We start from the raw sequence: 19,919 nt of genomic DNA, 5'->3' as shown, positions 1-19,919 counted from the left end.
AGCTTCTTTCAACTTGTGTTCTTTTGACTAAGCCCTGTAAGAGTGGTGTTGATGTATATCTTCCATGGACATTGCAAAAGTATTTTCAGGACTCTCCCAGGAGCCTGGTAGTGCTTTTATAATCCCTTGCCCCCACCAGCTTTCAAGTCATCCCCTTGCCCAAGATAAAAATAGATATTATAAAGTATGTAGTTGATATTTTTAATGATCCTACTTCTGTCTGGTGGGAAAAAATAACCTTTTAAATAACAATAAATATGATAATGGTTTATACTGTGCTAAAATAAATTACCAGCAAATTGTTCAAATTGTAATTTTGGCTACGAGTAACAGATGGCTTCATGAAACAATGCGATTTTAAAGAAACACTCTTCAGTTGATATAAAAATAAAAGTAGTATTCCCTGCAAATTAAATGTAAAGCCTGTGAGTTTGAGACTGAATTCCTACTTTTTAAAATACGCCTGTTGTTCAGAATAGTTTATTTTTTGGTTTGTTTTCACTGCCTGTAACAGAGACAGACTAAAATCATTCACATTGAATCACATTATCACTAGTTACTAAAATTATTTTTTGATACAGCAATCAAATACACGCCTCTGTAAATCTTTATTTTCCCCTTGCTTATGTTCACTAGTTAGTGTAGGAGTTACCCACTAAAGATTCCTGCACAGAACATGGTCTGCATTTTGAAAATGCCAGGTCTCCAGAGGAAGACCTTGGGACAGAATTTCTGCAGACTTATTTTCAAAGTGAATATCAAATATTTGGGTTGAGTGAGCATAGCTGGCTGCTCTCTAGCAGTTGTTCTGAAGTCTAAAACAAATTGTGGAGACTAAATCCTATATTATGTGAATAATTTCAAGACTTTTTTTTCAGAGTTAGGGGCAGGGTGGGAGCATGCAGGTATATTATGTGGCTTTTGAACAAATACCACACTCACGGAGTCTTTGTGGTGTGTGGCCAGCAATGTTCACTCTCTGTCTTCAGTGAAGGAACAGGTGCTAGAAGGTGATGATTTGAGAAGAGTCAACCCACCCAGGACCACAGAGGATGAGACTGGTTTCAAGATCTGTCATCTAGTGAAATACGCTGAAAGGAGCAAGTGTGCTTGCATGGTGCTGCACTGCATGTTTAGTGTGGTTATATTGTTCTCAGGAGTGAATATGATGTGAGCCAGAGAGGAATTTCAAGTTGTTAATCTCACCCCTTTCTTGGCTCGAGTAGCAGGAGATGTATAGCTTACTGTAATTTAATATCTCCTGCAGCACTGCCTTAAGATCCCACCTTCTGTTTCTTCCAGCACAGCAGTAAGTTGCAGTAGCTCCTTGCTTCAGTACATTTCTTCTCCCTGTGCTGTTTGTAGCCTTCGGTTCCCTTCTGCAGAGGCTGCTGCCAAGGAACATGTAAAACTGCAAAGCTTGCTTTCTTGCCCTGTTCAGTGCCTTGTTCTCTACCTTGTTCTTGTTCTAGTTCTTGTGTCTCTGCCACAATTGCAGTGAGATCTTAAAATGGCAAATCAGTGGTTTGGGATTATGGCTGCATTTTCCAAGGCAGCCCTCCAGTGTTTTATCCCTCATGGCCTATTTTGATGTAATTGACCGTGAAAGTACTCGATAATTTGGAAACTTGAATGTAGGCTGGGATTTCACTTTCTAAAAGCTGCATTTGTATTTGCTTCTATGTATATGAATGTGAACTATCTATCTCAAATTCAAAATCTGGTGAATGTAAACTGGAAAACGTTAAAAGTGTACAGGCTTAAACAAAGGAGCATTCTAGTCAGAAAGGTTGCATGGTTTGGAAATCTGCAAGCAGTGAAACAGTCCAGAGTAACAGGATAGAAAAACTATGAGCAGTTGATGCTTTGCTATTTGATTAGCAGGTTTTTTTTGGTAATGTATTATTAGAGATGCAAAAGTACCAAAGTTTCAAAAGTTTTGAGTCATATAGAAAGAACTAAACCCTCCCTTAAAACATTAGCTAAGCTTAGCTGGTTTTAAAATAAGCAGTAAACTCTTGATGACTGTTCCTGTCTTCTAAGGAAGGAGCATGTGAGACTTACGGAAAATATAAGAGGCAGACTAAAAGCCTGTCTTAATTTTAAACATCTGTTTCCATAAATGAACAAACTAGAAGGGGGATGTGCAGTATTTATGATGAAACATGTTCTACTAAATATTAATGAAGGAGGACAGATTTGGAAGGCTGTAGTCTTGAGCATACTTTTCCAGTTCCATCTCCTGGCATACAGTACATAGCATTCTCCTCAAACCACAAGATCGTGTTTTTTGCATGAAGATCCCTGCTGCTGTCTGTTTTCAAAGGAGATTTGCTTGCATCCTAGGAAGAAGGTAGAGAAATGCACTGATCTGGTTTCTGGTGCACATTATTACACCTAATGCCTTTAACATTGTTCCTTTAAAAGCAACAACTAAATAAACAGGCAAGCATTTCTTTACTAAGACAGTTCATACTTGGTTTGAATAGACAGCTCTGAGCAAAATTAACTAGCTATTGTTTCCAAGGCCATATGTTTGGCCATCAGTAGGATTAAGTAGCAGTCTTTCCCGAAGTTCATAGCAGAGCTAACTAAATGCATCTGACCATCAGAAAATCAGTCTCTTGCTCCTGGAAAATGTCCTTTCTTTACTAAGAGCATTTTTGATATGTATGTTCTTCATAAATTGTTTCTGCGTTTCTATGAAATTCTTTCAGTACCTTGTTATATAATGAACCATCTAGCAAACCTACTAATGAAATGTCCAGTGTCTAGGTTTTGAAGGGTTTTTTTTTCCAGGTCATCAGAAAGTGTCAGCCTTGAGACCATTTAGGACTGCTGTAAACTCAAGTGCCTTGAGGACATCACTAAAACTGCTTTTTCTTTGGACACATCTCAAAAATGTCCAGCTCCTGGCCTTGAAGAGTTAAGAGAAATTCCTTACACTTAGTAAATAATTTGTTTGAAATTCTTGTCTGGGAGAGATCCTCATAAATTGCTGTGTGTTGTTTCACATTTTTATTGATTTTGGTGGAATACTACCCTGAGCTTGCTGGAAGTGTTTGATTTTCTGTGTGCTGTCCCACGGGGATGTTATCAGCATCTCCTTGTAAGCAATTGCTGAAGCTGACAAAAGTGTATGATTCTGTTCAGCATGGGATCTATATCCTTGAGTTTCCATATTTATAAGAGTACCATCATGCTCGCTGTCAATAGGAGACTATTATGGAGCTGGTAGTGGAACAAGAAACACAGAATCATAAGCATTATGTGGGCTGTGCAAGGGACTTGCTAAGTGTCTTTATTCAGAATAGATTTGAAAAGAGAACCTGTATGTGACTGCTCAAAATGAGCTTTTGAACATGGGTTCTCACATGACGGTGAGATCTACAGAGTAGAACAAGTACTTTCCAGAAAAGAGGATTTCATCATTCAGCCATGCTGTTGCCAGGCATGGGTTTACAGATCTTTAATTTGGACTGTCAGCCATTTTCTAATTAGGTTAGGGAGCCTTCAAGAGAACCAGAAATATTTAAAAAGATGGGACATAAATTGCTACATCAATGTAATGTTTAGTGACACTGTTTTGTGCTGCTGATGGCTCCTTTTCTTCCAAATGCAGGATAAAAATAGTGGTCAGGCACTTCTGAAATAAACAATAACACTTCCCAAATGTTAAGAATGTTAACACAAGTGCCCCAGCTAAAATTCAGTTAAGTTAGTGACATCAGGGTTGGACACGGTGCTTGTTCTTATTCCTTCTAAAGTTTGTGGGATATTTGATATTTATTTTGCAGACAGCGAAGGCTAAATCTGTCATTTTTTTCCCCTTGGGGAAAATGCCAGGTTTCTAATCAAGCAAATTATAGGAATGACATTAAATTGTTAAACTGCCTTGGCCCTCTGTATACATGAAATTTCACCCCTTCTTTGAGCAGATTCTATTTTTAAATGGCTATAAATCCAATTTGTTGCAGGCCAGTTGCAAATTAATTTGGATGTACCCACTTGGGGGTTTATCCAGATTGAAATAAATGAGTTAAGTTCTGCTTCTGTGGTTGAACAATAACATCTTTTGTAATGGAGATCTGGTCTTGTGTTTGTGGTTAATATCATTCAAGCAGCACTTTATGAGGCAATGAAAATGTTTCTGTTCCCATCTGGGGAAAGAAGCAAAGAATTTTTTAAAAAAATTTGTTGGAATTTCCCTTTTCAAAATTTCCCAAGATGTAAAGGGCAAGTATGTAGTCTATTCAAAGTATAAAAATTGTCATAAAATAGTTGAAGTTAGTATTGATCATCTAGCATAAGGGCATTTTAAATCTAGATTTTTATCTGATGTGAAAAGTGATAGAGATGTAGTTGTTTTTATTTTGTTTTCCTTTCGTTTAGTCATACAATGCAGTGTAACACAGACCTTTTTTAGTGCTCTACACTGGCACATAAAGACAAGTAATTATGTTATTTATCTGATCTGGAATATGTCTTGGGTGACCCTGTCCAACTAGCATCACATTCTTCCCATTCACTTCAGCTTTACCCCTTCTTTCTCCCATACTTTGCCTTCTTTCTGATGCCCAGCACTGCATCTGCTGAGATACTTTCCCAGAAAGCTGTGACAGACATAACTGTCTGTGTGCTCCAGCACAGGATGCTGCAAGGGGGTCCAAAACCTGCAGGTGGCTTGCAGAAATAGTCCTTCTGTCCTGTGTATCTCCTGGGCTCAACCTCTCCAGTTACTGAGGTGTAGGTGTGGTTTTGTGGGGTTTTTTTTGTTTGTTCTGTTTGTTTGTTTGGTCAGTTGGGTTAGTTTTTCTTTCTTTTTTTTTTTTTTTTTAAGTTCATATATTTAATCTTTGGCATACAGGAAACAGAAAATGTGGTTCTACTGGATGGCATGATTCAGTCTGGATGTGAAGGCATCTAAAATTTCATATTTAAGCCCTCAGCAGGATCCTGAAAAACAAATTGCCCTTGTAGTTTGAATGTGTTCAGCCTTTACACTTTCTTGTGAAAGCTAGCTTCTTCATGGTTTTGTGAAAAGTTGAAAGGAGAGACTGTGTCTGCTGATACATCACTTTCCTGTTCTGCAGTTTGCATTACACTTTTGAAGTAGCATTTCCTGCTACATTTGCTTTCTGGAGAATAATGTTATGCTTGGTTCTGCCATATGTCATTGGGAAATTTTGAAATATATGTTTAAATAAGATTTTATGTTCTGTAGTGTACAGTATTATAGTATTAACAGTAGTTAATTACAGTATTAACTTTGTTGGGAGAGGGTCTTGAAGATACAAACTCTTTTTTCCAACTTTCCTGCTAAGCTGTTTGGCCAATACAGGTAAGACTGCAATTTGGTTTTCAGTTCCTCATGTTTCTATTCTGAGAACAAGAGCCTCAAAAGAAACACCTCAGCTTCAGGTGAAGCTCCTTTGAACAAGCAGGATTTTTTTGAGTAAGCTGAGACTGTAAAACATTGCTACAGTATCTGTGAAAGCTGTTCCTATCACAGTATCACAGCGTGGGAGTCTGATGTAGATTGACAAGCAGCCTTTATTGACCAGGAGCAGTAATATTACCACATATGTACTGTCCTCAAACTCTCTAACAGTTGCATACTAGTTAGATTTCTATAATTAGCTGCCCTGCAACCTACTAAACAAATGTAGTGTTGTGCCTGTACATAAGTGATAAGAGATGAAATGAATGTGTAACTATCACTAACTATATAAAAAGGTATTAATCTAGTTACAATGGAGAGTCTGGAACATTGAGCACATTATAAATGTATCTGTCACTGATACTCACTTAAACCTTCCTGAGCAAAGTAAAAGCTAACTTTCTTTGCAGATGGATGCCCTTTTGGCCAGGATACTGCTAATGGTATTTTTATTGTCCTGTTTAGCAATGAGCTTTACTTAAGTCAGCATCCCATGTTTCCCAGGCTAAACACCTGTGAAGACCATTGCCTTGTTTCCTGGAGGCCTCTGTTTAAACTCCTGTGATCATGAAATGAAGAGTTAATTTAACATGGAAAATGTAATAGTGGTTTGAAAGAGGAAGTTCTTGTTGATTAGACATCATCTGTAGGTTTGTGTGTTTGGAGCAGCAGCATGTTACCAGGAAGTAAATGATTCATTAAATAATTCAAACTAAGAAAAAAAAAAAAAGGTGCGTAGAGAAGATGCAGAACTGAGCTTCCTCTTAAATTTGAAAAAGATATAAAATTCTTCCTTCTCATTTGCTACTGAAAAGTCCCACTGAACTGTTTTTTCCTAAGTTCATGCTAAATTGAGCATAGGCAAAGAATTTAGACACTTTAACTCTTTGGAATTTTGTGTTATGCAGACAAAGTGAAATTGTTTCTGGATTCTCAAGGCATTCATTTTTGAAAGATTTATGTGTATTTAGACTTTACATTATGTGAAGAGTATACATTAAATGGAAGCCTTTACATTTTGGTGAATGATTTTGATAAATGAGACAGTAGACACTCATATGTTTTCACAGAATTCTGTCTCGCACTTACACTTCTGGGTTTGAGGAGTGTGAGGCTGATGACTCCATAGTGCAGAATCTGCCTGAAAGAGATTTCTCTTTCTGCTTCATCTCAAACTTTTGTTAGCTAATGCTGGCTTTATCTAATTGTCATTACTACTAGCCCAATGCTTTTTTTCCTTAGGATCTTTTGTGATCTGATTCCTTATTTTTCCTCCTTTACCTGAAGTTTAAAGGATTCATGATAGAGCCTTTTAGTTTCCTTTTTCTTCTTCTTAGCTCATGTCACAATGCCTTTTTCTATTCTGACTTCTGTATCTTCCCCAAAGTGCTGCATTAAAATAGCTTTGCTTTTATGCGCTCATTATGTGAAAGTTTGCCATTTGTGTCTAAATCCAAAATAGGACAAACAACAACTGTTGTTATGGAACTAATAAGCTTTTCCTTGCATAAATGTCATAATCACCCACCTAATGCAGCAGAAGATATAATAATGTCTCCGATTTCTTATGATAAATGCAAAAATATTTTTCTAAGAAATACCACTTGCAGTGTTTTATTATAAATAAGATTTGTCTCTTGTGAAGAAATATGTGGGCATTTTCTCTTTTTTCCTCCCCCCTCCCTTCACATTATATCAGATGGTTTGGGCAACTTTTCATGCTGCTTCTTTAAAATGTACCTTTTTATATAAATGCAACATGACAATTTCTAGTGATAGTGGACAAAAGTAGCAAAATTACATGCTGGTTGCCTTAAAGGGTGTTATTTTCTGTGTTTCTATTTAGCTAAGACAGCTTGACAGTTAAAAATCTAATCTTCTTCAACTTGTAGATTCAAGATGCTGCAAGTCAAGGCTTGAAATTTGTTGGAATTATACCTCAGTACCATTCCCAAAAGAACTGCCTTGTCAGCGCCTCCCTGACACCTGCCAGTAACAACTCTGTGCAATCAAGAGATAATAAAAATGTTTCAAATTGCTCCGAGGATCATGCTTCACTGGATGGTGAGAAAAAAGACAGTACTGATGGATGCAGTACTCCAGCAGAGAGTGAGCGAAGTGCTGACCAATGTGCCACATCCAGAGAGGGCTGCAGAGGTGAAGGACAGGCTACTGAAGAGCTGAATTCCAAGTCTGTGAAGGGAAGTGAAGAACAGTCTGAGCATGAGAACCTGAGTGTGAAAGAAGCAGCAGACAAGACGAGTGGACTTGCAGAGAATGAAACGCCAGCACGATGTTTAAAGCCACTTACTGGCAGTAAGTACTGCAGTGACCTCTTGTACATAAAAGCCAAGTTAAAATTGCCTCAATTACATTCCCAGCTCCTTTGGGGGGTGAGGATTCAGGGGGGACATTGCCCCTGAGTTGGTGAAGAAAAGATGCCCCAAATAAGCCACTTAACCTGATTTCAGCATGGTTACTGAGTTCACAACTGAGTAGGAGTCAGATGGCAAAGGAAGAGATGATATAAGCAGGTGCAGCTTTGTTGTGGCCCATATGTATGCCTGAGTGTGAAGACTTATTTTTGTCTGCTGTTCAGCTGAATTGGTTCATTTCTGTATTTGTTGCCATACCCTGAGAGCTCTCGATCTTTGTGTCCTTTTTGTGTGTTTGAATAAAAAGCCCTGCTAATCTGCCTGACAAGCTTTTGCAGCCATAGAAGGAATAATTCACAAAGACTTATCACAGTTAGCCCCTTTGTAGCAGGTGAAAAGATAGATGGAATTAAACCACCTCAGGAGCAGCATGAATATATGTGATCTGGACTCTGAAGTCTCCTAGTATCCTACAGTCAGTGTGGGGGTCAGTGCTCCAGTCAGAATTGTAATAACTGGAAAGCAGCAGTTATTTCTGTTAACAACTCATGTTTGCTAATTCATAGTAAAATTTTTGTAATAGAGCTCGTAATAATTTGGCTTCCAGTTACCTTTTTTAAAAGATTTTACCCATATACTACTTTTATTTCTTTCATTTCTTTAACATTTTTCCTCAGGTGGGCTTTCCACTTTTTAAATGTCATTTCATGCCATCAAAGACCAAAAGTCTCAGCTGAGATCTAAAAATACCCTCCTTAAGGTGTTTGTTGCTCAAAGGTTACTTCCATAGCAGGAACTGTAGTTCAAAATAGGATGTAGACCAGGGTAATTTAGAAAACTAAAATTAAAAATATTCTTGCTCCGTTTCCAGTTTAAGCCTCAAAATACATTTCTTTTCTGTTTAAATCCCAGAAAACCATTTTTACACTAATTTCTCTTACTGCTTTCCTTAATTTCTTTACAGGCTACAAATCTATGCAGAGGGAATGTAGGTGGAATTTCTAAAGCTGGTACTGTCCTTGACTTTAATTTATCCCCATTCTCTAAGACTTTTCATAGATTCAGTCAAACAATCCTACCCCTGTGGGAGTTTCCTATATAGGACCCAGAATGACTTTGCATTGTACTCCTTGGATTATTGTCTTGGTTTCCGTTGCAGTTTGGTGTAGTTAGCTTTTGGATCCAATTTGGATCACACTCTAGTAACCTTCCAACATAATTTCTTCAGTTTTTGTTGGGCAAGGGGGCACCCAGATAGGGTCAAAGCTTAGCAGTCGTTTGAACAATCCCTTCTCTTCTGCAGCCTTAGAGGTGAGTTGTCCCAACACTATAATTTTATGCATAAAACCTCTCTTAGTTTTATAGTTAAAAATTAGTTCTCTGCACATCTAACCAGATCAGTTCTCTCTCTTTTTTATATGCTATCTTTGAGAGAGTTAACTTAGCAAGTTTAATCATCTCTTTGATGCTGTTCCTCTCCTTACTGAACACTGAAATTCTTTTGCTACAAGTAATCATGTTCTTAATATTTCAGCATAATGTGAAGCTGATAACCAGCTGATCACCAGCTGATCAGTCTTCCCAACATTTGTCTGTAACACCCCAAGATTGCTGCTGATATGCCAGAAAAGAAGGTTTATTTTAAAAGTGTATTTAGCTTCCTCAGTTACCTTTCTTAGAGTGCTTTTTAGCTTTATTTTTCATGCATTTTTTTTAATTGCTGAGTTATGCAAATACTTTCCATGACTGAAGGTCTGAGAAGGCAGTTTTATGTGACAGCTCATCTAAAGTAGATTTTTCCAAATCCTGTACAATGCTGCTGATTTCTTTATTAGTCTTGAATGAATTTTTGTTATTACAGCACTCCCTTTTCCTCCCATGGAAAATGTATTTCAGTTTTTGGCACCAGTTCTCCATCCTTCCTTGGGATTGTGAAGATTGAAAGCATCAGGTGCTTGTTTTTTTCTCTACATATTCCATGGGAAGTTACCACTCTTGAACTGCTTCTCCCCTGCATAATACTTCAGGGAAGAAAATAATATTCCTTTCTATTTGTGGGATCTTAAATATGTCCTTTATTTCAGTTTTTATACTATTCAAGTATTATTTTTATGCTTCTTGAGTTGATTCCTGAATGCTTTGTAGTGCTCATTCACTTCCCCCATTTTTAAAAGGCTTTTCAACACAGTATTGAAAAATATTTGCCTATGAACAAGGCACAGATATACCAATAGTACGTCCAAAAATGCTGTGTTACTTAGAACCAGACTGAAGGGTGTCTTTGGCCATGCTTGAGGATTTGGGGTCACTGGTGAAAACTGTTGTCAGTAGTGGCTTGGGTTAGACAACACCTTCTGGTTGTTCAAGGATGGGGCAGTTACAACTTCTCTGAGCAATCCATTCCAGTGCCTCACCACCCTTACATGAAGAATTTCTCCCTAATATCTAACCTAACCCTGCCCTCTCTCAGTCTGAAGCCATCACCCCGTGTCCTATCACTGCACGCCTGGTACAGTCTCCCTTCAGGTACTGGAAGGTTGCTCTGAGGTCTTTCCAGACTGAACAGCCCAAATTTTCTCAGCCTTTCCTCATAGGAAAGGTGCCTCATTCCTCTGATCATCTTCATGGCCTCCTCTGGACACGTTGCAAATGTTCTTCCTGTGCTGGGATGCAGTGCTTCAGGTGGGGTCTCACCAGAGCAGAGCAGAGGGGCAGAATCCCCTCCCTGGCCCTGCTGGCCACACTGCTTTGGATGCAGTCCAGGATAGGCTTGGATCTCAGGGCTGTGAACACATATTGCTGGGTTGTGTCCAGCTTCTCATATCAGTGTCTCAATATGCATCAGAAAGATCTCCTTTTCCAACAAAAGGCTCTTCTGAGGGTCAGAATCAAAATGATAAGAGAAGCATTCTGTGTGCGCTTTTCTGAGCTAGGAATATCATAATTTCATTCCTTCTAAACAAGTGGTGAACAGCAAGAGGATTCACATTAATGTTTATTCCTTTCTACTCTATTTAAAATACAGTTCATGTCTTAGATCATTAGGTCTCTTTCCATGTTGGTTATGAGCTTCCAGCTCTTCTTTTCCAGTGCTGCCAGCCTGTTTCTGAGCATCTCCCTTCTGATATCTTTTTCAATTTACACACTGCTTCTTGCTCAGTGATGTTTGTTAGAGAGCAGTCTTAACATTTCTCTTGACATATCTTTCTTTACATTTGCTTGAGGTTAGAACCTAATATCTCGGAAACAAGAGGAGCTGACTAAGTGATGGGATTTCATGTAAAGTCTTTACCTTTTATATTAATATATTTGGGGAGAACTTTTGGCACTTGGGAGTCAATAGAAATTCTACCACTTATTTCCATGTCTATTAATAAGTGAAATGATAATGTCCAAAATTTTTTGTCGGTTATTTTAATTATGGTTATACCATTCTGAGGAGGATAGCTACTTTTAAAATTAATTCCATTTTAGGGCTGTGAAAGCTCAGCTCTGCTGTCAGCAATGACTTTTTTCCTGTAGTAACTGCTCCTAAAATATACTGGAGGAGACATGGAAAAGAGTCTAGGAGATGTGCTAATTTTTAAGACCCTTCACAATTCCATTTTTAAAATTCATTTGCTGTTGTGTTAATGTCTCACCTTGGCTCAGATCCAGAGTAAATCAACAAAGCAGATACCAGAGTCTCTACATGAATGATTCATTGCATTTTCTTGAGATGAGGCTGCCATTGGCTTTTTCCATGCTTTTGTGTTATCAAAACTGTGTTATTTAGTACTTTAATGGCTGTGATCTATGAATGCAGTTCCTTCTAAATTTGCAGTAAGATTTTATGTTTGAGCTGATGATTCCTATGGAGGAATGTTGCATTAGTATTCAGGTATTACTGTCTTTAAATGTTTTATTATCAACAGTGAATCCATTGTGAGTAAGAAGTACTGTAAAAGCAAGCAAAATACTGTGCTGGGTCTTGAGAGAGTCCTGCTGTGTTGGACTGCAGAAGTGTGTTAAGGAGATAACCACATCCCAAAGAATTTTTTGCTGTTGTACAGTGTAATTAGGCAAGAGCAAACAGTGGCTTATGCATTGTTTTAGGTGAAATTTTATTGTATAGTTGTTACATTCTTCCATTTTTTTACTCTTTGATAGAAGCAGAGATCTTCGCTCTCTTCAACAAGCCCCAAACCCCACAGAAATGCAGCCAGTATTATACAGTGACTATCCCTATGAGGATCTCCAGGAATGGGCAGACTGTCAACAGCTTAGAAGCAAACTGGCTGGAGCACATGACAGATCACTTCAGGAAAGGAGGTTCACTGGTAAACGCCATCTTCAGCCTTGGAATGGTAAATGGTATGGAAATTACAGAAAGCATTATGCTGTGATTATTTTCCTTTCTCCTCTAATGGAGGTCATTATCTTTGAAGAAAAGTTATTTGGGAAGTGCTTTAGTATAGACTTGGGGCAGATTTGTATTAGATCAACCTCTTTGTGAAATGGAATGAAAGCACAGAAAATATTTTGGCATTTGAATAAGGAAAACAGAGAATGCATTGTATTTCTATAAACATACTAGGGATGATTGTTAATTGCACAAATATACAGGGTTAATAAGCACTACCAAGTAAAGTGAATTAGACTAATAAGATTGCAAAACAGATGACATGAATAGAAGGGTGACTTTGCTGTCCAGCCAAACACTGCATCTGGCTCTGATTGCAGGCCAGTGCAAGACCTCGAGTTTTATCTGGCCAACAAGAAATCAATTAATTCCAGTTCTTGCAGAGACCCTTTACACCTGGATGGCACACTGTTTTACTAGTTTGTTTTCTATGTCTGTTTCATCTCAGCTATGAGTGATGGATAAATGTTTGTTTTAATTTCAGAAGATTAAAAATCCTAGATTTTTGCAGGTTGTGGAAGAGTGGCAGTGGGTCCAGCTTAGCACTGTAGCCAGTCTGCACCACACTCATGGCCAGCATGGCTTTGAAGGCAAGCCTGTTGTACAGAGAAAGACTTGGGTGCATAGATCCAAGAGACGTAACCAAGAAGCCATGAGAGCAATTTAAGGGAAGTACTTGAACCCAAAAATGTTGAGATTGCAGCTGGATTAATTTTATTGGAAAAGTACGTGACTGGTATACTTCATGGTTAAAGTGCTTATGGCTGAATCATTTTCCTTTTTGGGGTTTTTTACATTTTTCAAAAGGACTGTGGTAGCCCAGAGATTGCACATTCCTACTAAGATTAGTTGGTTTATGCATCAAAATTATAGGGGAGCTGCTTCCAGAGCATCTTCTTACTGTTGGTCTGAATTCCAGAACCCAGGATAAAACACAGGAATATGACTCAGTTCTGGTAAAAGTCAATCAGGAAATTAACAGGCAATCCAAATTTTTCATTTTACAAACAAGTAGCAAAAAAAGGGAAGGTCTAAAGTTCAGCTGGTGGAATGCTTTCACACAGCTTCCTGGAAAGCCTTGTAATTGCTAGTTAACTTGCTTAAAAACAAATGGTCATTTACTTTATGTGTATAAATTGCACAGGGGCAAAGCTAATTGGCTCTATCAGGCTCAGTTATCAGACTCAGTGGTTTTTTTTTTAAATAAAATCTGCTTGTCAGTTCACTCTAAAATGTTTTAAACACAACATTTTTCCATTATTTAAACTTTGAGAGTTCATTTACATATCAGAGCCCTGTGGGAGGTTCATGTACTTGGATACCAGAATGAGGAGTGCTGGATAAGTGCCTGTGGACATAGATAAATTAGGCTTGAATACTGGCAATAAAGTTTCAATGCAAACAGGACCACAAAATATCTAAAAGTGGACTGATTCAGGCTTAAGTTAGATTAGTGATTGAAGAAGAACAATTAATAAACATTTTTATTAGCATTTTAGGGTTATAGGAGGAGCAAGTTTTGAAATCAAAAAGCTGAAACAAGGTTTCTGACAGTGTATCGCGCTATTTGAACATTTACTAAGAGTATCTCTAAGTTGCTATTAATTGCAGTTAAATGTTTTATCATTTAAATCCTAAATTTTTTCTGTGCTGCAGAGAAATGGAACAGCTTTGTCACTCATATGCCAGTTAGTATCAAACAACACAGGGTAGGGACAAGAGGAGAAGTAGGGGTCTGAGGGTCTCAGCTCCTTACTTTTTTCTAGACTTCTATGGCAGCCTGTCCAGCTCTTCATATCTGGCCTTATTCACTGATTAATCCTCTTCCAAATTAAGGTAGTATCAGCATACTTTCTTTAATTTACTATATCACATTTCTTTGTTCTGGGGGCTGGTTTTCTTTTTTGGCTTAAAGTATGAATTCATTATTTTGCTTATTAGACTTAAAAGCAGGGTTATTATCTTCTTCTTTTCCCCCTTGTCCTTGGAATACCCAATGAAGTGAAGATTTCCAGATTGTCAGTAGTCATAAATCTGTTTCTTCCTTCTGCTAACAGTTTAATAATTAGTCTTTAAAGGAGTTTTAAAGTTCACGAGTAACAATTGTTTCTTTTTGCTTATTGTACCAGATAATTATAAACAGAAATATAACACAATTGCAGATCACAATATGTAAGCCATGCAGAGTTACACCATATACTACATGTATTCAGATTTTACTGGTAAGTTAGAAACAGTAGCCTGCTTGGTCCTTGAATGTTCTCATGTTGGCAGATAACAGTTATTTATTTAAATTTTCACCTCAATTACTTGCTGGTGTTTTTCATCCAGCTCATGTCATTGATAATTCTGCCTGTAGTCCCAGGTGTAAACTGATCCTGCCTAGTGATCTAAAGTGACCATAGAAATTCACCCTTGCCCTCTTCTAGTGAGAATGGAGTCTGTAGCAGCAAGTTCAGATTAATACCAAATGGAAAGGAAGTAACAGGTGGGTCTTCTTCTTTCCTGTAACAGCGAGTCTCCAATCAGCACTGTGAGAAGGCAGGAAGAGTCAAACCCCTTCAAGGTTATATTTTGATGTCTTAACAGAATAATCACAAGCCTGTTTGTCTTCAGTTGTTTTGAACTGCAGCTCTCTAAGTGCCTGGCATTTTTGTATTTGTTGTACCATTCTGTCTGTGAATTTTCTGCCTTTCAAACCTAGAAAAAGGCAGCCAACCAGCCAGAAAACACTGACAGTACTTAAACACAAAGCAAATGAAACAAAATGTGACTTTGTTGGAAGAAGAAAGTAGTCAGGTTTTTAAGAGAGTCCGATTGATTGTCTCTGTCACCTGTCTCTGACAGAGATGAGCCGGCGATGCCTTTGACCGATTATTGTCACCTTAGCCACAGAAGTACTGGAATTTTTATCATCCATATGGAATTATTTTCTCTGTGTGTACTGAAGGTGAAAAGATTCAGAAGGGGGGAGGAATGCAGATGCAAAGCAAAGGCAGACATTCAGGTCACGTGCCCCATTAAGCCACAGAGAGCTACTTTTCCTCATTGAGAGCAACAGCAGCCTAAAGGTTAGTTTTCCTCGATAAGGAGAATTTGTAGTTCAAAGACAACAGGAGGAAAATTGTCGCCTGCCAAGACAGCTGTCATGGTAAAGTAAGTAATCTTTTCCCATATACCTCCTGTAAATCAGAAGCAAGAACATCAAAATATGTTTTTGTCAATTGAGCTACATCAAATATTTATACAACCCAGTGAAAATAGCTTTTTTGCACAGTAGGAAGCCTTAATAAAAGATGCAGTGGTAATGGAACATTTTCAGAGGAAGGACATTGATTGTAACCTCTACTTTTGGAGCCTTTTCTTTAAGAAAGAATGAAGAGTTTGGGAAATTCAAGAGTAGAGATTGGGAAGTGATACTACAAACACCAAAGTCAGAATGTTTTGTTTTATTGCCATTTCTTACTCTGCTTTTGCAAACAGGTGAATATTTGGAATTTCTAAGAAACTTTTTAACTTAGGCTATGTTCCAGGAGCTGAATCTTGTTAAACAAGAGATTAACAAAAGAGACTATAACTGCATCAGAATCAGGAAATATTTTATATAGCAAACAGTGAAAACTGGAAAGACCAACATACTTGAAACTGATTGTCCTCTGTGATAAAATAGCAATTTGTGGGTGAAGAGAAAGCAGTAGATGTCATTTTGGATGAATTCATCAAGGGAGTTTGGCAGTGGCTCCCACAATATTTTTGTATCCAAGCTAGGACCATGCAGCCTAGATGGGTAAAAATCTGGTTACATGGCTAGACTCAGAGGGTCCTAGACTCAATAGGTGACAGTTTACCTGGAATAAAAAGTGGAGTACCACAGAGATCTATCCTGGGGCCCATTATGTTTAACAATTTTGTCAATGATGCACAGGAGGCAACGAGGCTTGCTTTTGTCAGAATTGTGGATGATCCCATACTCAGGAGACAGCTAATGTGCCTCAGAACCGGGCTGCTGTCCAGAGGAGGCTGGGCAGGATGGAAAAACATGGCAGCAGGAGCTGTTTGAAATTCCATTAGGACAATGTTCTGCCTCTGGGAAGGGAGAGGCTTTTTCACTAATCCAGGCTGGGGAGAGCTTGGCTGGGTAGCAGCTCTGTTGAAAGGTCCAGGGGAATTTTAGTAGGCAGCAAGCTGAAGATTAACCAGTACTTGAGAGAATTAGTTCAGCCTGGAGAAAGGACAGCTTTGGGGGACCTAACAGTGCCTGGCAGTGCTTATGAGAAGACAATCAAAAGGTGGATCCAGGCCCTTGATTGCAGTGTGTGGTAGGAGGATTGGAAAAATATACATAAATTGAAATAAGAGAGGTTCTTTTTTGATATAAAAAACCACTTTCTCATCATGAAAACGGTCACTCTCTGGAAGAGGCTGCTCGAGAAGTTGTGTTGTATCCATTCCTGGAGATTTTGAAGATGCAGCTGGATAAAGTCATGAGCGGTCTGTCTGCAGTTGTACTGAACCTGCTTTGAGCATGTGGTTGGACTGGAGTCCTCCTGAGGTCCCCATCCAGCTGAATTATTCTGATTCTATGAAGCTGTTGGGTCAGGTGCATCTCATCTAGTGGGCCAGCTCTAGAACATGTGACTGTCAGCTTGAGTTGCTTTAGATCTAGAGCCCTGTGTGGTAAAGGTGCTGCAGATAGAGTCAGTGCATCTGGCCATTTCTTTGTCCTTCCACACCTCTGTGTAAGAGGTTCTCTGAAATTCCTGCTGATCCTGACCGCATAGCATGGGCTGCAAGTGCCTTTTCTTCAAACCATGACCCTGCTAGCTTTCTCTCTGCTGCATTCTCCTCTCACCCATTATTCTCAGCATCCCAAATGCTTCACATGCAAAGGAATTATTGATCCAGTTATTCTTTCCTGTGCCTCCCTTTTCCTCTGGAAGTGTGGTACATGAGCTGTAAAAGGTAAAATGTGCAGCCAAGGTGTGAGATGTGAGAATTGGCAGGTGTGCATTCATGGCGTGCATGTTTAAAACACTGTGGTGTGACAGGTAAAGAGAGGAGGTTGGTTCTGGCTGGGAGGGAAATCTCAGTGATTGTCATCAACCAGTTTCTGTAGAGTTTTTCACCAGCATCACTCTGTTGAACAGACACTGTTCTTTAAGTTTGCAGCTGTCTTTCCATCATCATTTTCCCCTTGCAGTTTTCTCATTTTCCATGGGTTTCTTTACTAGCAAAAAACCCCATTAAAAAATCAATGGATTGTATGATTGATGGATGTAGCCTTCAGCAGTAATCACTGTACTTCCAACAGGGAAGCAAAATCTTAGAATCATTTAGGAAAAGACCTTTAGGATCATGAGTCCGACCATAAACTCAGCACCGCCAAAAGTTTCTGCTGCCTGTAGGATCTCCCAGGCTCAGCTATTGGTTTCTAAAACATTGCATATGTGCCATCATATGTGGAAGCTGTGAATTGCATGAGTGGAATGTTCAGCAGAGTGAAACATAAAGGATGATTTACGAGTGAGTGTAAACACACGCCTGCTGATTGTGTTGTGATCGCTTATTAATTAGCTGGCAAACACGGGGCGGAGGGAGAGCTCAAGCTGCAGTTGTGCCAACAGTGTGACACTGAATTTCATTAAGGGAATTCACAATACAGGAGCAGTGCACTGGTGCTGTATAAAGCTGCCCTGGCAGGATCTGGATGTCTGTGTCTAGCAGGGATCTGCTTTCAGTCTTAGGTGCTGTCCTGTCATCCCTGCTTTGGAAAATTAAAGGACTGTTTGTACATTAGCATCCTGAAATAGATTTGGATATGGGTTTAGGTGTTGGAATGTGATATTTCACAGAAATTGAGTTGGTTCCCCCTTTGTAGTGTCAGGTCTAACAAAGTGCTTTTTTTTGAATGAAATCCAGTAATTAAATCTTGGACCCTTTGGTATGTGGCAAGCTTGCTGTCCCTGTGTTTTCAAACCTGTAACCCAGCTACGTAGTGATCTGGCCTGTTATTTCACAACAAAAATGTCTGTTCTTCTCACTTGGATGAGAAATCTGTCTGGATGACAGGAGTTACTGCTTTGTAGTCCAGCTCATCCACCTTGGAGCAATGTGTAATCCTGGCTTGCTGTAGTGGTGAGGAGTCTTCGGCTCTCTTTATTTTAAATAGAGTTGCAGGAAACCTGCCTGTGGAAACAGTGTGAAAGTAGACAGAATATTTTTCTTCTTCTTTCAGTCTCCCAGCAGAATCTCAAGGATAATCCCTAGTAAGTGGTTTACAGCTTTTTTTCCTTCATAAGTGAACAAAAAAAAAAAAAGCTGTTTTAGTTTAGAGACAAACATTTTCATCTCCTGACTTGCAACTTAATAATGACTCGACTGCAACAGCAGCAAAAGATGTTAAGGGACTGTGCAAATAGAAACAGAGGGGTTGTGCATTGACACCTGCAGCAGCAGTGTTGCTGCAGTGTGTGTGTGTAGACATAAGCCCTCAGATATAGGAGTCAGGTCTGTTGTGGGCTTTGCCTGCAACAAATTTGTTATTTCCAGATAATAAATTGAATTTAGATCATATAATGACATTGGAAGATGTTGACTGAGATTGTGTCTGCAAGAGGTAAGAAGCCTCTTAATCCTCCTCACTGCTTCCTTTGTGAAAATTGTTTCTGAGTTTGATATATGTTTTCTCTTGGAGGCAGCAATTCCTTCCTGCTGGCATTTCTTGACCTCGTAACATCCACCAGGAAAGCAGGATGACCCTGATGAAGCACCTAAGCAGGCTTATCCAGAAAACTCCCCTGTCAGTTCAGGAATCTGTCAGTTTGGCATGTGTGACTGCATTTCAAAAACATGTATCATACCAGTTCAAGGAATATAGTGTTGCTAGAAATGTAAGGAAGCTATCATGCAAAATACAACATTTGGGGAGGGGATAAGCAAGGTCTTTATAATCAGTCATACAGGGTAGATATATTGTTCATATTAGAAAGGCTGAAAAAGACGCTTTTTGACAATGTGAGAAGAGTTTTCTCTGTTTGTAAAGAGCACAGTCCTGCTTATTTACAGTTTCCCTAAACATAATTCTGTTCCATCAATCAGCTTATTTTAACAAAGAAAGATAAGGATTGGGTTTTTTTTTCAGTTGTTCTTTTTCTGTTCTCTCATGGAGCTGACAAAACCTAAGTTCTGGTATATGGGAGTAATTGCTGGTTATGGAGTGTGTGGCTGAGTTAAAGGAGAAAGTGCTGCTCAAGTAACTTTAAGAGGATGTGTTGTCTGAAAAAAGGCTGAACGTGTAGGGAATGCAAATGAGGGCAGAGAGGCACTAAACCAGATGGTCAAAATGCCTTCATAAATTGATTAAATAGTTATGAATGTATCTTTTCTTTCACACTGTTCAGATGTGCCAGATCATCCTTAGTCCATGTAGATCACTGTATCTGCAGTGGCTGATCCATATGCAGGATTCTGACTTGTGTGAATGAATGGATATAGTCACAAGTATTGATATCATAAATATCATAAAAATAAATCAGTCTACCTTCAAAACCACTTGAAAATAACATGTTGGCATAATACATGGCCTTTAGTGTGTTTACAGCTTCAAGTAGTTGAGCAGTACTGCTGAACTGAGGACTGAATCACTTTTGCCTGCTCAGATTGGGAGAGCTGTGGTTTCTGATGGCAAAGGAATAACAGAGTG

The 19,919-nt window shown here is 38.8% G+C and overlaps 1 protein-coding gene across 4 annotated transcripts in view; it reads left to right on the top strand.

The window, feature by feature from the left end:
• RFTN1 (raftlin, lipid raft linker 1) overlaps positions 1-19,919 on the top strand; it is a 95,517-nt gene that overhangs the window by 56,980 nt on the left and 18,618 nt on the right. For all 4 annotated transcript variants that reach the window (XM_064413675.1, XM_064413695.1, XM_064413685.1 and 1 more), the window contains 2 exons: positions 7,333-7,756; positions 11,965-12,168. In XM_064413675.1, the coding sequence (XP_064269745.1) occupies positions 7,333-7,756; positions 11,965-12,168 (628 nt within the window). The remainder of the gene's footprint in view (positions 1-7,332; positions 7,757-11,964; positions 12,169-19,919) is intronic.

The sequence above is a fragment of the Passer domesticus genome, chromosome 1, assembly GCF_036417665.1.
Source record: "Passer domesticus isolate bPasDom1 chromosome 1, bPasDom1.hap1, whole genome shotgun sequence".
NCBI lineage: Eukaryota > Metazoa > Chordata > Aves > Passeriformes > Passeridae > Passer > Passer domesticus.
The sequence above is the reverse complement of the archived record's forward strand: the minus strand, read 5'-3'. Positions and strand labels throughout refer to the sequence as shown.